This window comes from Misgurnus anguillicaudatus, chromosome 11, assembly GCF_027580225.2.
Source record: "Misgurnus anguillicaudatus chromosome 11, ASM2758022v2, whole genome shotgun sequence".
NCBI lineage: Eukaryota > Metazoa > Chordata > Actinopteri > Cypriniformes > Cobitidae > Misgurnus > Misgurnus anguillicaudatus.
In genome coordinates this window covers 19,461,553-19,483,028 of record NC_073347.2, presented here as the reverse complement: position 1 = coordinate 19,483,028, position 21,476 = coordinate 19,461,553, and the positions used below count along the sequence as shown (strand labels likewise).

Sequence of the window (21,476 nt, the reverse complement as noted above, 5' to 3'; positions counted from 1 at the left end):
TTTTTGTTGTCATTTTGTATGTTTAGATGTCCCCGTGTCTTATTGACTAATGTGCGTTATAGATATGGCCGATGTTTTATTAAAACCATTTGTAATACTATCATGGCATTCTCTTTATTGAAACTATCCATCCATATGATGGCTAATGTTCTTTAACCTCTGTAATGACTGGCGTCATTTTGGATTGAAGCCATGGGCAGTCGAAGTCATAAGTTGTGAGAGAGGAACACATTTATATTATTTTAATGTTCTACAACAATTGTTTAATTGTTGCCTGCACTCTCCCCTCCTTTTTTCCCACTAGGGAATTTACTTTATTGTTCATTGGGTCTAATTTTGGAAATGCCAGAAGGGAAACTAGGTTTACAGAAGCAATAAACTATGCTTAGTGAGACTATTAGTTACATTGAGTGGGTGAATGCATGACGATTTTAGCCTTTAAGAGTTGTTTTGTTGAGAATGTATAGAAAATGTATTTATGTGCACTGCTTGGAATGCAGTTCATCTATTAGGGATTTAGAGTCAGAAATAAACAACAATGGACCGTTGAATTGCTAAACATAATCATAATCACAACTAATCGTTTGCGGAATAAAAGTTTTTGTTTCCATCATATGTGTGTGTGTATTGTGTATAATAATTATGTATATATAAATACACACATATGCATGTATATATTTAAGAAATATTTGCATTGTATATACTTTTTGATATTAATACCTAATTTGTATTATTTATTAATATAAATACTTCATATACACACATTTTTTCCTTAAAATTATACATGCATGTGTTTGTATTTATACACTCACCTAAAGGATTATTAGGAACACCTATTCAATTTCTCATTAATGCAATTATCTAATCAACCAATCACATGGCAGTTGCTTCAATGCATTTAGGGGTGTGGTCCTGGTCAAGACAATCTCCTGAACTCAAAACTGAATGTCAGAATGGGAAAGAAAGGTGATTTAAGCAATATTGAGCGTGGGTTGTTGGTGCCAGACAGTATTTTACAATCTGCTCAGTAACTGGGATTTTCACGCACAACCATTTCTAGGGATTACAAAGAATGGTGTGAAAAGGGAACAACATCCAGTATGCAGCAGTCCTGTGGGTGCCTTGTTGATGCTAGAGGTCAGAGAAGAATGGGCTAACTGATACAAGCTGATAGAAGAGCAACTTTGACTGAAATAACCACTCGTTACAACCGAGGTATGCAGCAAAGCATTTGTGAAGCCACAACATGCACAACATTGAGCGGATGGGCTACAACAGCAGAAGACCCCACCGCGTACCACTCATCTACACTACAAATAGGAAAAAGGGCTACAATTTGCACGAACTCACCAAAATTGGACAGTTGAAGACTGGAAAAATGTTGCCTGGTTTGATGAGTCTTGATTTCTGTTAAGACATTCAGATAGTAGACTCAGAATTTGGCGTAAACATGGATCCATCATGCCTTGTTACCACTGTGCAGGCTGGTGGTGTTGGTGTAATGGTTGTGGGGGATGTTTTCTTGGCACACTTTAGGCCCCTTAGTGACAATTAGGCATCGTTTAAATGCCACGGCCTACCTGAGTACTGTTTCTGACCATGTCCATCCCTTTATGACCACCATATACCCAATCCTCTGATGGCTACTTCTGGCAGGATAATGCACCATGTCACAAAGCTTGAATCATTTCAAATTGGTTTCTTGAACATGACAATGAGTTCACTGTACTAAAATGGCCCCCACAGTCACCAGATCTCAACCCAATAGAGCATCTTTGGGATGTGGTGGAACGGGAACTTTGTGCCCTGGATGTGCATCCCACAAATCTCCATCAACTGCAAGATGCTATCCTATCAATATGGACCAACATTTCTAAAAAATGCTTTCAGCACCTTGTTGAATCAATGCCACATAGAATTAAGGCAGTTTAGAAGGTGAAAGGGGGTCAAACACAGTATAAGTATGTTGTTCCTAATAATCCTTTAGGTGAGGTGTATAATAATTATTTATATACAAATACACATACATATATGATGTAAACAAAAACTTTAATTCTGCAAACGATTAGTTGCGATTAGTTGTTATGCTGCCCTACATGTATGGTCACCATGTATAATGTAATATACGCCAATAAATGTTACAAATAACTGCTAGTGAGCATTCTCCATATCAAAAAGTTAAAATTGTAATGCCCAAAAATGTTCTTCCTAAGCTCATTTGGTTGCTGATCTCATCGCAGTCAGTTTGCTATTTTGGGTTCTTCTGAGTCAGTAACAGTTGAGGTTGCTCTGCTCCTCTGTGCTCCTATAGAGAAGAAGGACGGCAATCTCAGCCCAAAGGCCAGTGAGTCAGGCGCTCCAAAAATCCCTACTAAAAAACAGCAGGTCACACCCCCAAAACCCTCAGGTGAGGCATCAGGCACAGGGGTGAAGAGAGGGGGCCAAGCAGGGACCAAAAAGGTGACCAAGGGCACCACTAAACAGGTGACCGCTCCATCCAAGCAAACCACCCGAAACGCCACACGTGGCAATGGTGAGTAAATCCGAATAGAGCATCGTGTTTGCATGCATGGTGGACATGCTTAGCATGGAGGGGTCCTGTTCTTCATTACTTTCCTCTTGATTGGGCTCACTGGGAATCAGACATCATCTGGAGGAACATCTTTGGGACTACTTTGTGTTTATAAATGAATGTTATCCAACACTGTTGAAAGTGAAATCATGATTCATTTGTCACCCAGTATGGCTTTCTTCTATTTTGTTTTTTTCTGCTTGCTTTACATCTGTATGACTCATTATAGTTAAGCATTATAATGTTTTATTAATCAGTGTCTTTGTTTAAACGTGTTGCATTTTGCATGTCACTATACTTTGTGCTTGTTTTGTGCCTAACTCATGGCATTGTGTAACCGCAAGGACTCGTGCTGGTTCTTTTATCCTTTTTTTCTGTTCATTGTTTATCTCCGGGGCTAATCATTGGTGGCTACACAGTTTGCTCTTTCAAAACAATCACTTGCCTGATATTTACAGTCAGTGTTTTGGATATGTAATTGGCATGTAAATATAAAGTACTTTGTAACTGTTGAAAAAAACTCACATACTTATATTATTTATCATTTCTATACAGCTAAACCTTCGAATGCTAAGAAAACTGCGGGCACCACCAAGGTTTCCACTCCGGCTTCAGGACAATCATCTTCATCGACCTGCTCTAAGGCCCCAAAGAACAACAGCTCAGAACTGACAGTAGCACAGCCAAAGTCTGCCAAAAAAAACGAACCCTCCAGGTCTCCACGACCTCCTTCCAAAGTTTCGTCTGAGACGGAAAGCTCTAAAAAGGACCATAAGAAAAAAGAGGTGACATCCAATGTTAATAAGTCAGTTGAGGAGAAATCCCAGAATGGGAAGGGTGCGAAGGGTCACCCTTCTGAACCCTCTTCGGAGCAGGACAAAAAGCAGCCGCCCCATGTAAATGAAGAAACTGAGGAAACGTCCTTTACTAGAACTTTAAATGAACTTTCCTCAGAGACTTCAGAAAAAACTGTGAACACGGAAAGCGAGACAGAGAAGGAAAGGACAACGGGGGACCAGACACAAAAGTAAGTTTAGCTTCATCTTTGGAAGGGCTGAAAATGGGGGGGGGGTGAATTTTGAGGGAGAATGATTGTCAAATATGGAAACCCGAAATGTGACCTCTGCATTTAACCCATGCTCCCAGTGAGAAGTGAACACATGCACACCCAGAGCAGTGGGGTGATTCTCACGAAAACTTGGTTTTAAAAATGTCAAGCATGAAAATGTAAAAATTGCTTAAATTTACTTTTTTTCGCACCAGACAGTGAAAAACAATGTCTGGGGTTCATGGGAACATTCATTTAAAAACTTTTACTTATCATTTAACACTTTTTGTAACATAATTGAAAAAATTAGTCCTAAAAAATCTCATTACCGCAACAGTCAGAAAACATCAACACTGACATATTTTCAAAATGACATGACAAACCTGAAAGAACATAATTTGGAGATTCTGCACATGCATTTAAAATCAAAGTATTATGCTTCTATTAATTAAATTAACATTTAATAAGCATCTGTTGCGGTAATGATAATCAAAATGTCGTGTAAGCATTCTGACAAGACAATATTTCAAATTAACTGTAAAAAAATGATCTTACCTGGTAGCCATCTTGAAGTAACTGGTCCATGTGCTTGGTCACTCAAAATCAAACTTTATTAAAATTCTGTATGTGTGCTTAAACTGTTCTCAAAAAGTGTTGCGGAGGATGAGAACATCAGGCATGGACACATCATTTTCCTAATTTTCTCATTATTATTATACATGAATATTCAGTAAATATTTTTTCTGTCATCTAAAGTAGTCTAGCAAAACATCCATTTATTTTTTTTCCCTAATATGTTTGTGTTAATTTGATTAAATTACAACATAACGCATGTTCAAACACAGCCGGACACATTGCGGTAATGAGAATTTCAGCAAAAAATGAGATAAAATTTCCAATTATAAATTCTTATGTTGAAATCACACATTGTGCAAGGTAGAACACAGTATTGTGTTAATTCTGATGCTTTTTAATGTTACTATATTACACATTTTAAAGCTAAAATCATTAGTGCCGTGGTGTTTCAATGGTTTCATGAGAATCCCCCAGTGGGTAGCTATCATTGCAGTGCCCGGGGAGCAATTGGGCGAAAGGTGCCTCGTAGTACCTCTTGCGGTCTGGGCACGTGCCACATGGGATTTGAACCCCCCTCCTAAGGTTTGAGGTAAAGAGACTGTGGCTTTACATGTTGCAACACTTTGTTGATGCACACTGTGTACTAAACTGTCAGTCAATGATTAGCCCTGTTGCTCATTTAATTTCATAACAGTCAGAAAAAGGTTAAAAATGTAAGGTGGTGGTTAAACAAATCTTGATAAGAGAACATTAGGGAAAATAATGAAATAGTCAAAATTATGATATTGTCTCCTTACAGTAATACATTAACCTTTTTGTTTACTTATGTAATCTGATAGCTGCCAATGGATGTTATGTTTTTAGCAAGACTCTTTGCTTTTTGTAGGACTGAAGAGGGAGAGAAACCACAATCCGTCAATGTGGAAAGCCCAGAGGTGACCATCATTCCTGACACCATCAGAGAAAACCAGGCCAATGATTCTGATTCAGATGGGCCTATACTGTACAGGGATGATGATGAGGAGGATGAAGATGATGAAGATGATTCCACTAGTATGCGCTCTTGTTTCTCACTTGATTCAAGGATTAGTCCATTTTCTTGAAAGAATCCAGATGATTTGCTCACCAGCATGTCGTCCAAGATGTTGATGTCTGTCTTTGTTCATTCGAGAAGAAATTATGTTTTTTGAGGAAAAAATTCCAGGATTTTTCTAATTTTAATGGACCCCAACTCATAACAATTTTAATGCAGTTTAAAATTCCAGTTTCAATGAAGTTTCAAAGGACTCTAAACGATCCCAAAGAGGCATAAAGGTCTTATCTAGCGAAACAAAGAAAATATGCACTTTTAAACCACAACTTCTCATCTATCTCCGGTCCTGTGACGCGCCAGCGTGACCTCGCGCAAAACGTCATCACGACAAGTGTGGAGAAAGAGGACCGTTCCGACGTTGTTGTGTGTCAATGATACTAATTAATGTCTTTGTGTCAGTTTATTGTTTAAAATGGCCTGCAAATGTGCATTTCATATATATAACACGACCTTTCGACGTCAATACGCAATTGCGTGAGGTTGCGCTGGCGCATCACAGGACCGGATATAGACGAGAAGTTGTGGTTTAAAAGTGTATTTTTTTTCTTTTTCTTGTCAAAAATGACAATCATTTCACTAGATAAGACCCATATGCCTCGTTTGAGATCGTTTAGAGTCCTTTGGAACTGCATTTTTAAACTGCATTAAGACTGTTAAGTATTGGGCTCCATTAAAGTCCATTAAAATGAGAAAAATCCTGGAATGTTTGTCTCAAAAAACATAATTTCTTCTTGACGACAGACATCAACATTTTGGATGACGTGGTGGTGAGTAAATTATCTGGATTTTTTTAAGAAAATTGACTAATCCTTTAAAACATTTCTCTCTCTTTTTTTCTATACATGTATTCAGTGCAGTCTGTCATCAACCTGATGATTTTGTATAACCACGCAACATTTCTCGGAGGCCTCTTCGTTTGTATTTGCATTCTGAAAATTTCTCTACAAAGGAATTTTTGGCAAAGCAATAGTGTAGGCATATACTTAGTCAAACAAGAAAAACATGCTATGTTTTTGGCATGCTGGTAATTGTGCACAGGGTTGTTACTGCCAGCGCTCCACGCTCAGCACATTCTTGCCTGTTTTTCATTTTTTATTCTTTCCACATTGCGTCTTAAGATGTTACACCTGCATCAGACAGCAAGTACTTGAAATGGCTTAGTGTGTATATTTCTTTTTTGTAGGCTCTCTTGCCAACAAAATACGCCGCAGAGACACACTTGCCATCAAACTTGGTAACAGGCCCAGCAAAAAGGAGTTGGAAGAGAAGAACATTCTTCCACGGACATCAGAGACGGAGCGTCTGGAACTACGCCAGCAGATTGGCAGCAAACTAGTCAGGTATATTCATTATGGACGTCAGACCTGATTTGTATTATTCATTGTCTAGCCCACCCCAATTTGTACTTTTGCCCTCTTTTATAATTAACACTAATGACATTTATCAATGATTCTGGTGACTCCTCCCATCCTGACTTGTGTTCTGTTTCCTCCATAGACGACTGAGCCAGAGGCCGACCACAGAAGAGCTTGAACAACGAAATATCCTAAAACGTATGTTTTTCTGTACCATTTCTGTATCTCTTAAATGTAGAATTTTAATGTATGAATGTGTCATTTATTTTATCCTTAATTTAGCTTTAAATTTAAAGACCTTAGTAACCAGTTTGGCTGGAACCCTATAATTGAAGGATTAAAAGCTAAAAGTCATGGTGTGAATCATGATTTTTTTTCCCTTGCTAGTGGCAGGTACACAACTATTTATATAGTGCATAATGAGTCATCATTGCTTACAGTCCATTCTTTCTTGAAGAAAGTGACTGCACATTTTAAATACATATAAATAAGGATTTTTTTCAGCAATTACTTGTACATTTTGATGGTTTTAAAGCTACACGTAATAGACAGATTTAAAGCACCCCCCCTTCAAATAAAAAAACTTTAAAGCAACTATGGCCATTCAATAGGACAAACATAAATTTAATACATTTTTCGTGTGTCACTTTAGAGAAAAATCTGGAAGAAGAACATGAGGCCAAGCAGGAGATCAAAAGGAGACTTTCCCGAAAGGTACAAACTTCTGCAGGCTGCTGGATTATCAAGATTTGTTTGTAGCACATCTGTCAGTCTTTGAAATGATATGAACATGCATTAAAAGTAGGGCTGTAAAAAGATTAATCGCGATTATTCACATACATAATAAAAGTTTGTGTTTGCATAATATAATATTATATATGCATGTGTGTACTCTGTGTATATTTTATGTATATATAAATACACATGTTTGAATTTAAGAAAAATGTTATTTAGGTATTTTTTTAATTTATATTTATAATATAAAATATATCAAAATATATATAAATATACATGTAAATGTTTCTTAAATACAAATATTAATGTATGTATGTAAAATAATTTATTCATCTTTTGACAGCCGTAATCTTTTCATTCGCAATTCATCTTTTGACAGCCCTAATTGAAATGAATCTGACTTTATACAACTCATAACCTGACTTAACTTCAGCATACTGAATAAATGAGTTATGAATGAGTTATGAATCAATCACTGTGACATCATCAAGTTGAAGGCAATGGATTATGGGATGTTGCACCCTCTGCTGGTGAAACTTGAACATGAAATATTAGGAGCCTGTTCACTTGAAACCTGTTTATTAATTCTGAGGGTGCATTTGTACATGAATTTATGTTTTTATATTTTGGGTTGTTCATCCCAGTAAAATTAAAAAACAGCAACAAAGCTTTTTGTTTAATTCTAGTTAAATGTATCTGTTGTCCAGAATGTAAAAACTAATGTAGGTCTTCTGATTTATAATGCATTAAAATTTCCCATGTTATTCAGAGAATCAGGATGGAGGATTTAAATAGGAAAATAAACCAGATCTATAAAATGGATCAATCATGATTTTCTTAATATTGAGCTGTTTTGGCTAAATTTACAATAATTGAGAATATTGTGTGTCAGCTAAACTGCTTTGTTCATGACCTCTGAGCATGAATATTTAAACGTGTTTTGAAGGTGAATGTACACACGTTATACTGTGTCTAAATGTATTGCCCTTTGTGTACAGTTAAGCGTCCGGCCCACAGTCGCAGAGCTGGTGGCACGTAGGATATTGCGGTTCAATGAATATGTGGAGGTCACAGATGCAAAAGATTATGATCGACGAGCTGACAAGCCCTGGACCAGGTTAACCCCTGCAGATAAAGTAAGTCGTTTCTTTTTCTTGCTATTAAATTGTGCATGCAGCCCTATAGAGGAGTCTGACGCTTGTTCATCGTGTGACCTAGCAACAGGAAAAATTGCATTTGCAAAACAACCTGCATTTACTAATAGCCTGATATAACAAAGGCCTAGTCCTGTATGAATCTAAACCCTGTCCTGGAAACTGCACCTCAAAGAATAATACACTTTCATTCAAAGTACATTTTCATCAGTATGTTTGTTCTCGCGTAATCGTGTCGGCGTGGTTTACTCCGGGAACACCGCGGTTTCCTCCCACAGGCCAAAAACTTTGCAAATTAGGCAAATTGGAGATGCCAAATTGTCCCTCCCCTAACCTGTGTATGGATCAACTTGTCTGAATAACTTGTGTATGGATTAACTGGTTCTTATCATGAATGTAGCCGTAGATGCTTGAATGGCGTAAAGAAATAAAGGAAGAAGTTGTTCTTGCGTAATCGAACCCACAACCTTTGCCTGTTGCATTTTTCCTGTTGCATAATTTGAAAAAGAGAATTGTTAATATGCCAAGTTCTGATATGTGATCACAGATGCCACCTACTGGTTGTGAAGCCTTTTAATAAATGTAAAAACCTGCATGTCAGTATTATAGTAGATAAATCATTATAAAATATAAAAAATATTACATTGTTAAAAAACTTTTTGCTTTGCTTCGAAGTCACAGAATTGAGTATTATCTTAAATGCAATCTTAAAAGTGTTTCCTTGTTTTTCAGGCTGCTATACGTAAAGAACTTAATGAATTTAAAAGCAAAGAGATGGAAGTCCATGAGGAAAGCAAACAGTTTACTAGGTAAGTTTTGGATCAAAGTAAGAAAGGACAACAAGAGTGCCTCAAAATTTGGATGTTATAATTATCAGCAGTAAAATAGGATCTGCATTTAATCCTGCCCATCATTTTGCCAGCCAGTCTGCAAATCTACACTGAAAAACTGGTGAAAATGGATGGGATAATTGCATTTTTTTATCTATCAGTATGTACTTGGCAGGAATCTTCATTTAACAAGCCCTCTGTTGATAGACTTGCTAATAATAAAAAGGTCGTTACATTTGCTCTTTTCACAGATAGATGTCTCGTTTCCCATAAACATTGCTCAGATCTGTTCTTGTTCTACTGGTGCTAAAATAGCGTCTGGTGCCTTTTTTCTTGGCAGATTTCATCGGCCCTGAGGCGGTGCCTGCCGGCAGGGGTGCTGGAAGGCTGCTAACTCACAGCTCTCTCTTCCTGTTTCCTCACCAATGTTTCCTGCTGGGAGACTAACAGACTGGCTCTCTGCGGCTGACGGCTATTCTCTGGCACGGGCTGCGCTCCCTGCTGGCCGTCTTGTCTTTGGTTATTGCTTTCAGCCACTGGGGGGCTATACTGTAGCATTACTAAAGATGGACCAGGAATGCCACTGCAAGCTGAAAACAGTGAGAGAGAGAGAGCGAGAAAGACCTTCACAATAGATTAAACAATCCAAGGGTTCTGACCATTTTTTTTCTTCATATCTTTTATTTTTTGCACACACTAAGGACAAAACTTGCACTCCTAATTTAAAAAATCCTTGGTAAGTGCAACAGTGCAAAACATGCAGTGACTCATTCTTGCATTGTTGCCACATTTTTTTTTTTTGTATATTCTACATTTTCTCCTACAGTATTCAATGCAGAGTCCAGTAATATCAATAAATATCTGTGCATGTGAAAACCGTTTATAAGATATATATATATATACCTGTACATTAAATGGATAGCAGAGTCCATGTTTATTACTGCCAATATTCATCTGTATCCCGATTAATATCCTCAATATAATAGATGTTATGTAATCGGATTTATGTTGTGCCTTGACAGTGTTTTTGTTTTCCCAACGTCTGAATACTTGATAAACATTGTATTTGTACCTGCTGTTTAGGAAAAACTATAATCAAATGTTCGACATAGTCCACGTTTATTTACCTTTTCTGTGTAATGTTTCCTCTAAATGTTATCACGGTTTTCCCGGAGGTCCAGTTAATGTCATTGATTTGGTTTTTAGGACTGCTTGTACATAAATTGGCCTGTTTTATTAAAACAAAGTGGTGCAGAGTCAGAAGATGATGGTGCAGAAGATGGCAACCAAATCGTTTTAACTTTAAAAATCTGAAAGGGCTTCTCCTCATGTGAAAAGATGGGATTTTAGTCCACATTTGAATGTCACATTTTGGTGCTCTATGGAATATGTGCTTTGTCAAAGATAATTTTTTTGTTGTTAAATAGTTTTTTTTTTTTTGAGGGGGGCGAGTTTTTAAAATAATATCAGAACAGTTGTACAGACTGTATATGATATATGTGAATACATATAGTATATTGCACAATGGTTTGTTTTCTTTTTCACAGAACTACACTTTTAACCTGAATTTACCTTTTTAGGTATATTTTATATAGGCTAAATGTAAGTAGATCTGGTAACTTGGAGAAGTCAACAGAATCCCTTCTGGGCAATTTTAGATTTTAAAATATATATATTTAATCTATTTGCAAACATAAGGAGGTATTTTATTGATTAATATACATATGCATTTACACGCTCCTGTTGTACATTACTAAATGTGAAAGTAAACATTGAAACTTTACCTTTACGAGTCATCAGATTTTTAAACAAAGTCCAGAAATCGTACAACGGAGCTAAAATTTTGACTTGAAAAATTCAATTATTTTATAACAGAGTAAGGTATGTTTGAAATGTGTGTCCTTTTGTATGTGAGACCACGTATTGAATGTGACATTAAAGTAGACATATATGAACAATTAGAAGCTACTATTGACCGTTACAGCAGTAACAACATAAACAAGCGGCTGTCGCGGTCCGCACGTAACTTCCGGTAAACTCCGCTAAGAATAAATAACAAAGTTCTTTAAACGTAGTTTATTTATATAACAAGCAAAAAACCAAAACATTTGTTATTTTCGACGAGGCATTCGTTCAAGAGATCAGTTTAGCAACTAGTCAGACCATTAAAAAACGAAACCGGAAGTAAGGTTCGGATCCAGACGTGTATCACGTGCGTCCGATGAAACCGTCTTGATGTTGATTTGTTTTGAAGATATTATAAAATGCCAAAAGCCTCTCCAATCATTATTATTATTATTAATACAATAATTATATCTATATTATCTCAGATTCACATTTTATAAAACAAACACTGAATGCACTTGTTTTAAAAGGTTTGGCCGGTGGACATAACGCGAGAACATCCAGCTGGTTTCATTTCACTGTGCAGTCGACTGTAAAAGTGATGAAAAATCTAGAAAAAAAGAAGAGAGGATTTCTTATGGAAGATGGTGTTATTCTGGTGTTTGGCCTTTGATTTTTATTGTAGTTATGTAGTTTTAAATCATAAATGTTAGTTAGAGAGAATAATGTCAATAGTGCTCTATACAAAAGCTGTAAGATAGAATCAATTATAACTTTAAATGTTTAAGATCACATTAGATTTTATATTAATCGATTTGCAGATGTGCACAAACATTTATTTCATGCTGTAGTAAAAAAAATTATGGATGTTTTTATTAAATATTAGTCCCTATGCCAAAAGACTGTATAAATGTACGTGTAAAACAAATATCTTAGCAACTGTATAATGAAGCTCTATTGTCATACGCGTAAAATCATACTTAGATTTCTAAATAGACATTTTCCTACAATGCCCTTCTTGTTTAAATATCAAAATCAAGGTAAAGTGATTATAATAACATGCAATTATTGTAAACAATCCTGTTATTATAGTGCATGCTGGATGTTATTCAAAAATGTCTGTGTGCGTAAGTGAACAAAAACACAGCTGGTGTGATCTTGAATTGTTTCCTTAGTCACACACAACAAATGGACTTGAAATAATTGTACCAACATATTTGTTTTGGTGCTTTGTTTTAACTCCCTCACCCCAAACCTATTTGAAAGACTTGTAATTGTATACTGAATATATTAAGAGCAAATATTTTTTATATGAGCGTGTGTGTTCTTATTTAAACACTAGAGTGTCTTTTTGGTTAAATCTACAGTTGTATGTGACTTTATGACTGGGATGCAGGTGACAGCTTTATGGTTAACTATATATGGCTTCAAGGTCAGCGTCAGCCCCTGAAGGACATTAAAAATGGTTTCATTACAGTTTTTGTCAATAGCTGTTTTGTGTGGTTAGCCCAGGTGGTTATTTCACATAGGAATCGATACATGAGCTCAAGTTGTTTAATGGGTTCCGCCGGACAGAAGTTAAGATGGTTGTTTTTTACTGTCACCCCGACCTGGTTTATACAAGCCTGGAAAAAACTGAACATCTGCTGAACTGCAGAGTTTGTAAACAAAATTCTAAGTACTTTTTTTAGACTGAAACATTTTAAAACTTCTTAACAACACAACATTATTCATCATAAAAGAATAAATGATATGAAAAAAGTTGTTTTTCTGCTTTGCCCGTGTGTTGTTCCTGACAATGCAGAAATGACTCTGTTGTGAGAATTATTCAAACTGTGAGGACAGCTGGTGAGGATTTACTCTGCTATGCTGACACAGTACACTCACAATATTACAAATTGCTTATCAGTGAAGTCATAGCAATGTGGATTTTCCTCTATTTCTAATTCAGAAAAACATCCTCTCGTACACTGTAAAAATTCCTTGTTTGAAGATTTGAAATTACAATTAAATTCAACTTTCTTGACTAGTGAGGGGTTGCTATAAAATATTAAAAAATAAGGTTGAAATAAGTTATAGCAGCTTCTCACTAGTTAAAATGAATTGTTAATTCAAGCTGGTTAAACTTAAAAAATTTGAGTGCAACAAGGATTTTTTTACAGTGTATCTCATGCACTCATTTTATTTACTATTGAAAGAGCTATTAACTTTTCACAGCTTTTCATACTTATTTTGTGGGGGGGCTTTAAAAAGACAATATACAACTGTGGGTTTAAGGTAGACTGGGAAGAGAAGTATGAATACCTATTATAATACACCTCCCCCAAAAGGCTGTATTTGATACTACTATATAGTAGGGATGCACGATATATCGGCAGACATATCGTTATCGGCCGATAACTGCTTATTTTTTAATATAATCGGTTATCGGTCTGATAGCAAAATTAGGCCGATAAATGATGGATTATTTTGGTTTGTTGAACCACTTCACTTGCTGATTGCTGGCCATGTGTAGTTTTGATTGGTGCTTTCTGTGACATAGCACGAAGATGACACATGTTGTGATTTTCTAGGCAGATATGGGTAGGAACTATACTCTCATTCTGGCGTAATAATCAAGGACTTTGCTGCCGTAACATGGCTGCAGCAGGCGCAAAGATACGAAGCAGCCAAAAATAGTCCCCTTGGTAACTTTCAACACCAGGGGACTATTTTCAGGCACTGCATAATATCATTGCGCCTGCTGCAGCCATGTTACAGCAGCCAGGTCCTTGATTATTATGCCAGAATGAGAGTATAGTTCCCAGCCACATCCGCCTAGAAATCGCAACTTTTTTCGTTGGTCTTAGTACATGATGTAACTACAGAAGAGTCAAGTTTAAAATGTTAAACTCTTTGGTCATTTTTTGAGTGCAATGCTAATGGTCTAATCAGATTCAATGGATTATTCTAAGCTATGCTAAAAGTGGTACCCGGAGATCAGCTGAATTGATTCCAAATCTGTATAAATCAAAAGTTTAACTCCAGTGGAGCTGGAAAATTAGTATATTTTCAAAAAAGTGGAGTGTCCCTTTAAATCTGCCATTTGTAACTTTTGCCTCTCTATCACCATCCGTTTAAAACATAAAATTGCAGTTGATGTTATACTTTTTCACATGGGTTAAAATTCAAAAGACAAAAAAACCTGAAAGAAATCAAACCTGACAGCTCATATTATAAATCAAAATCATCAAGGAGACAATTTCCAACACTTTTTATGTACTCACTCAATAACTGACTTTAATTTTCAACCAAAACAAAAATTATAGCTTGAAAAATATTAAAATAACGGCCAACAAATCATAAGCAAATGTTCAAATGTTATTCCATAGACTGGGCCAACAGACTGCCAATTGAAAGTGAAGGAAATTATAAATCAATCTTTCACCACTGAAAGAACTGATCTACAGTACAGCGTTATAAAACATTATAAACACAGTCAACAAAGTCAAATGTTAAGCATCTTCAGGTTTGTCAGCTGGTGGTCCACATGGCTGCAGCATCTTCTCCATCAAGTTGAATCGAACACGAGCCTTGCTCTCGTTCTCAGCGACGGCAAAGTAATTAAGAAGGTCAAAATGGCCCATGTATGAGCAGTACGAGTCTCTGTGCTGGTTAACCAGCCACTCCCATTTGCTGGTGTCAGCGTGGCCCGTGCCAATGTACTTGGACTGGAGATGCTCCAGCTGGCTGTGGATGTTATAACGGTCTGTCATCTTCAGTTACAAAATCTGTTTCAGAGAGAAAACAAATTAACTCTTCTGACCCCAATTTTATGGTTATGAATGAGAGAACTGTGTAATAAGAAATCAAGTTTCATAGAATCAGTGTCAGAAACAATCAATCTTGTCAAACTGATTTTAAAAGCCATCGTAAAACATTAGGACATGAGGTTACATCCAAACCGCAGGGTTTTTATGTTTCTTACATTATACAAGACATACTGAAAACTTAAATGCTTTGTTTTATGTGCTGAGAGGAAGGCTAAAGCAAAAAGAACAAGCTTGTTTAGGACTGCATAATTATGACCAAAATCATAAGTGTTTTTTATTTACCTTGGTATTGTAATTGCGGTTATTCTTGCAAATTAATAAACTTAACACTGAAATTTTAAAAATATGTTTCATAATAATTAAGGGAATTATGTAAAGGACACGTCACGTGTTTATTTAAATGTCAGATTTAACGTTACCACTGACAGTATTTGGTGCCCAAACGCACAAAAGGACAGCTGCAATTTAGGCTTTTGACGATTACGTAACTGTTTCATCCCTAATTATAATCCTGATTAGTTTTTTGATTTAACTGTGCAGCCCTCAGTGTAATGTTTGCCTAGAAGCGTCGTTCGTTTGTAGTAACTTACGTTCATAAATGTATGCTGTGTTTACTGCACCAGAAAGCCAATTTAGAAACATAATTTTAGAAGTGGGATTGGGAATGACTATATACTTGACTTAATGTAAAAAGAAACAATAATATTTTGTTTGGCGATTTAGTAACTCGTACATCAGACTACTACAGCTAGGTAAGCTAATTTAGTTAGCTAAACATAACGCACGGAAGGTTTCTTCCCGCTCAACTTATTCTGTTATTCTTAAAAAAAAAAACATTAACGCACTTACCTTTAATAAACACAAAGATGTAATAAAACCAAACGTCTCCTTTAGCAATACGCGATCTTGTTCTGATGATGTAATGGGCGATATTGTTATCTTAAACGTTGTAAGAAAGAAGCTTAGCTAACACACGAGCGGAAGGCGTTACTCACAAATCAGTCCCCGTGGTGAAACTTTGCCATAGAGAGGGTTCCGCTCAGATGAACCGCAGGCCTTTTCATATTATGAAATTCAGTAATGGAAAGTAACAGCACACTGACAAAAAACCATGGCAGATTCTTCCCACTTTACACTTCATTAGTGAAAATTATTATAATACGCGTTATAGCCCACTAACAGCTGTTAAGTATGTTTCTCACAAAACTTTACTAGCAAGGCAGAGTTCCTGAATCATGTTTGTGCTAAACAGTGTTGGGGGTAACGAGTTACAAAGTAACGGATTACAGTAACTACATTACTTTTTTGGGTAACGAAGTAAAGTAACGCATTACACTAATAATATTGGTAACTACACTACTTTACTAGACTATAGGAACGCGCTTTCCTGCGTTACCCAAGCAGTGTTTGCCTGGGTGTAAAGTTCTGTCTGTTTAAGTAGGGCTGGGAATCGATTCCAAAAAGAATCGATTCTTCGATTCCGAGGCATTGAGAATCGAGAGTCGATTCCAAAGGTTGGAATCGATTCCATAAGGGGAATCGATTCCATTAAGGAGAATCGACTCCTCTTTAAGATTGATTTTTAATACAAATCGCGGCCATGGTTCCGTTCTTCGTACGTGGATTACTCCGTTAGCTGGATTTTAATGGTGATTTGGCTTGATCTTGGATTATTTGGTTCTTCGAAGCTCATCCTCAAGTTGCTGTCATAGCAACCGGTCCGTAAGATGCTCGGGAGCAGGTTTACTTCATGTAAACAAGATTAGATCGCACCTTTTTAATCAGAGGTGATACGTAAAGTCTGACGCATTCATGTATTCTCCATTATACGAGCGCAATCTGCGTAAGATGCACGATTAATATGAAGAGCTTTTCAAATTCAACACGTAATAAAAAAGGTTAGATTGAATATAACGATGTTATTTAAAATATATATAATATAAAAAAGCTGTACTTGTGGAACTTGTTTTTGTAAAGCAGACGTTTTGATTATTATTCTTAAACAAATGACAAGAAAAACGTATGACCATATTATTGAAAATTGATTTAATAAAGTCATTTAATAATTTATTTAGTAATTTGTATGCTATCTATTCTTTAAAATTCTTTTTACAAAGATGTTACCCTGTCCCTTTCATGTGACAAAAAAATGCCAATAAACAATTTTTTTTATTTTACACATTTTTACATGGGTATCTTCTTTACTGCACCTTTCTGTACAGACTTAGCAGTTAATATGGACTCCTGTTAATATTGTTGCAGTCAGAAATCAGTTATATGAGAACATTGCAATTGAAGTAAACTTATTTAGTGCATTGAAGATAAATTGTTATTTAAAGAGTTGCACTTTATAATCTTTTGGTGTAGAATAACATTTACTTTCACTAATTGCACATCATATTTCATTTACCACATTCTTGGAAACTGCTGAAAGTATTGGTGTATTATTTTCAACTGCACAAAAGAGGGGAAAACACCATCTTATAATAAACTACAATTCAAATTTAATTTATCAGCTATTAAAGTGTTGCATTGGCTGTGGGTTTAAGAAAGAGCAACTTCCTCAAGAGATGAGAGAGACATCACATGAAGATGCAGGACCACCACCTGTTATTTATTCTGCTTTGGTTCCGTGTGTAAAGGCCTAAAAGGTTCCATGTGTAAAGGCCTAAAAAGATTTTGTGTATGGCCTAAAAGGTTCCATGTGTAAAGGCCTAAAAAAAGTTTTATTTATTAAAAGGACACGCTACTTTTTTGAAAACATGCTCATTTTACAGCTCCCATAGTGCCAAACACTCCATCTTTACTGTTTTGGAATGCATTCAGTTGATCTTCGGGTCCGGCGGCACCACTTTTATCATAGCTTAGCATAATCCATTGAATCAGATTAGACCATTAGCATCATGCTCAAAAATGACGAAAGTTGCTCAATATTTTTCCTATTTAACACTTGACTGTTTTAGAAGAGTCAAGTTTTAAATAGGAAAAATATCAAAACTCTTTGGTTATTTTTTAGCACGATTCTAATGGTCTAATCAGATTAAATGGGTTATGCTAAACTATGATAAAAGTGGTACTGCCAAAACCGTAAAAATCAAATGTTTAACTCTATGGGAGCTGGAAAATGAGCATATTTTCAAAAAGTGAAGTGTTCTGTGTGTAAGGGCATAAAAGTTTGTATGTGTAATGAGTCTGTTCCTGAACTGTTTTTAGGTTTAAATGCTTTTAGGAATTTTTGCTATTTTATGATATTGGATGAAATATATGTAGGCTGCCACAAATAAATTAAAAATCTATCCACAAACATTGTGTGTGTGTGTAGGAATGCATGTAAATAAAATCTACCGCATATATGTATATGGTGAACATAGTCTTTACACTGTCTAACTGACGCAGGAAGCACGACGTGACAAATCCCCTAAGCAAATGTCTCGTTCTATTTATGACTCGCAATTAATACATCTAATAGGAAGGACAAATGGATTTGCAACAGTCGCTTTGACACGCCCGGTATAGAGTGTTTCTCGTTGTGTGGCACGGTAAGACGGGCCAATGTTAGACACTGTTCGTATAGAAAAAGAATCGAAAATAGCAGTGAGGAATCGATTCTTGGAATCGATTCTTTCGATTCCAGAAACAGGAATCGGAATCGGAATCGATTCCAAAAAATCCGGAATCGAACAGCCCTATGTTTAAGTGGTGCGTGCATGCGTGTCCCTGTACGTGTGCCGTTGCCATAGAGATTGATTTGACGTAGCTGCTGGTGCAAAGGGGAGCGGGAAATGAAGACGGAGGGTTTCAGCCACTGGGGCGATATTCACATTACTTTCAGCGTATTGCTCGAAATGACAAAAATATTCGTGTGAAATGCACACTATGCCCAGACGACAAGTGTGCTTCAACAGCGGGGTAAAGTTAGTTTTGTTTTGGATATCCGTGACACATTCAGTAATGAACGGAAATGAGCCCAAAATTAAAATAATTATGAAAAGAGCAAAGCTGCTAATGTTTCACAACCTTCATTAACAATGGTTTCTGTCGATATAATAACCACTGACCCGCAGAAGCCGTCGCAGAAGCCGTCGCAATCTCAATTGTGCTGGAAAGCGCTCTCTTGGCGGAGCCGCAAGTAAGGGACCGTGGGGAAAGTGCAGGTTTTCTTGTTTGATGAGCGGTGTTTTTGTAATAGCTTTTTTGTAAAATGTCCCATGAACAACAAACCAGTGTCACCCAGCACTGGAGGACAGCGGACATCTTTCACAACTTCTATTTTAACCCCTATTGGTGAAAAATGGAATTGCATGTCTAACATTAGCACTCTTTTTGTAATAACTTTGTCCATCGGCGAGACAGAGGCATCAAACAAGTGTCATTCAGTACAGAGGGACAGGGGACATCTTTCACAACTTCTATTTTAACCCCTACTGGTGAAAAATGGAATTGCATGTCTTACATTAACACTCTTTTTGTAATAGCTTTGTCCATTGGCGAGACAGAGACATCAAATAATTGTCATTCAGCACAGAGGGACAGGGGACATCTTTCACAACTTCTATTTTAACCCCTACTGGTGAAAAATGGACTTGCATGTCTAACATTAACACTCTTTTTGTAATAACTTTGTCCATCGGCGAGACAGAGACATCAAACAAGTGTCGTTCAGTACAGAGGGACAGGGGACATCTTACACAACTTCTGTTTTAACCCCTACTGGTGAAAAATGGAATTGCATGTCTTACATTAACACTCTTTTTGTAATAGCTTTGTCCATTGGCGAGACAGAGACATCAAATAAGTGTCATTCAGCACAGAGGGACAGGGGACAGCTTTCACAACTTCTATTTTAACCCCTACTGGTGAAAAATGGAATTGCATGTCTAACATTAACACTCTTTTTGTAATAACTTTGTCCATCGGTGAGACAGAGACATCAAACAAGTGTCATTCAGGGGACAGCTTTCACAATATCTCTTTTTAACCCCTACTGGTGAAAAGAGGAACTGCATGTTTTACAATAACACTCTTTTTGTAATAGCTTTGTCCATCGGCGAGACAGACACATCAAACAAGTGTCATTCAGTACAGAGGGACAGGGGACATCTTTCACAATTTCTGTTTTAACCCCTACTGGTGAAAAATGGAATTGCATGTCTAACATTAACACTCTTTTTGTAATAACTTTGTCCATCGGCGAGACAGAGACATCAAACAAGTGTCATTCAGCACAGGGGGACAGGGGACAGCTTTCACAATATCTCTTTTTAACCCCTACTGGTGAAAAATGGAATTGCATGTCTTACAATAACACTCTTTTTGTAATAGCTTTGTCCATCGGCGAGACAGACACATCAAACAAGTGTCATTCAGCAGAGAGGGACAGGGGACAGCTTTCACAATATCCCTTTCTAACCCCCACTGGTGAAAAGAGGAACTGCATGTCTTACAATAACACTCTTTTTGTAATAGCTTTGTCCATCGGCGAGACAGACACACCAAACAAGTGCCACCCAGCACAGGGGGACAGGGGACATCTTTCACAACTATAATTTTAATCCCTACTGGTGAAAATTGGAATTGCATGTCTAACATTAACACTTTTTTTGTAATAGCCTTGTCCATCGGCGAGACAGACACATCAAACAAGTGTCATTCAGTACAGGGGGACAGGGGACATCTTTCACAACTTCTATTTTAACCCCTACTGGTGAAAAATGGAATTGCATGTCTAACATTAACACTCTTTTTGTAATAGCTTTGTCCATCGGCGAGACAAACACACCAAACAAGTGTCACCCAGCACAGGGGGACAGGGGACATCCCTCACAACTTTTATCTTAATTCCCACTGGTGAAAAATGGAATTGCATGTCTAACATTAACACTTTTTTTTGTAATAGATTTGTCCATCGGGGAGACAGACACACCAAACCAGTGTCATTCAGTATAGGGGGACAGGGGACATCTTTCACAACTTCTATTTTAACCCCTACTGGTGAAAAATGGAATTGCATGTCTAACATTAACACTCTTTTTGTAATAACTTTGTCCATCGGCGAGACAGAGACATCAAACAAGTGTCATTCAGCACAGAGGGACAGGGGACAGCTTTCACAATATCCCTTTCTAACCCCCACTGGTGAAAAGAGGAACCGCATGTCCCACAACAACACTCCCCCTGTAATAGCCTCGTCCATCGGCGAGACAAACACACCAAACAAGTGCCATTCAGCACAGGGGGACAGGGGACATCTTTCACAACTTTTATTTTAATCCCTACTGGTGAAAAATGGAATTGCATGTCTAACATTAACACTTTTTTTTGTAATAGATTTGTCCATCGGGGAGACAGACACACCAAACCAGTGTCATTCAGTATAGGGGGACAGGGGACATCTTTCACAACTTCTATTTTAACCCCTACTGGTGAAAAATGGAATTGCATGTCTAACATTAACAC

General features: G+C 36.9%; 2 protein-coding genes across 5 annotated transcripts in view; one reads left to right on the top strand and one right to left on the bottom strand.

The window, feature by feature from the left end:
• Window positions 1-12,516, top strand: part of phactr2 (phosphatase and actin regulator 2) — a 43,231-nt gene extending 30,715 nt beyond the window's left edge. For 3 of the 4 annotated variants that reach the window (XM_055171160.2, XM_055171162.2, XM_055171161.2), the window contains exons 5-13: window positions 2,312-2,533; window positions 3,128-3,599; window positions 5,083-5,249; window positions 6,473-6,629; window positions 6,787-6,842; window positions 7,297-7,358; window positions 8,378-8,515; window positions 9,266-9,342; window positions 9,704-12,516. In XM_055171160.2, coding sequence (XP_055027135.1) covers window positions 2,312-2,533; window positions 3,128-3,599; window positions 5,083-5,249; window positions 6,473-6,629; window positions 6,787-6,842; window positions 7,297-7,358; window positions 8,378-8,515; window positions 9,266-9,342; window positions 9,704-9,719 — 1,367 coding nt within the window. In that variant the 3' untranslated portion in view covers window positions 9,720-12,516. The remainder of the gene's footprint in view (window positions 1-2,311; window positions 2,534-3,127; window positions 3,600-5,082; window positions 5,250-6,472; window positions 6,630-6,786; window positions 6,843-7,296; window positions 7,359-8,377; window positions 8,516-9,265; window positions 9,343-9,703) is intronic. The other variant, XM_055171163.2, reaches the window with a different exon arrangement.
• A 1,943-nt stretch (window positions 12,517-14,459) lies between these two features.
• sf3b5 (splicing factor 3b, subunit 5) lies at window positions 14,460-16,109 on the bottom strand. Its single transcript, XM_055171164.2, has 3 exons — window positions 16,016-16,109; window positions 15,870-15,931; window positions 14,460-14,978 (listed from the first exon to the last, which is right to left on the bottom strand). Exon 3 carries the CDS (start codon window positions 14,961-14,963, stop codon window positions 14,703-14,705), a length of 261 nt encoding a protein of 86 aa, XP_055027139.1. The 5' UTR covers window positions 14,964-14,978; window positions 15,870-15,931; window positions 16,016-16,109; the 3' UTR covers window positions 14,460-14,702.
• Between the last annotated feature and the right edge of the window lie 5,367 nt (window positions 16,110-21,476).

Coding starts and splice junctions, on each gene's coding strand:
- sf3b5 (XM_055171164.2), bottom strand. CDS start 14,963: ATGACAGACCGTTATAACATCCACAGCCAGCTGGAGCATCTCCAGTCC.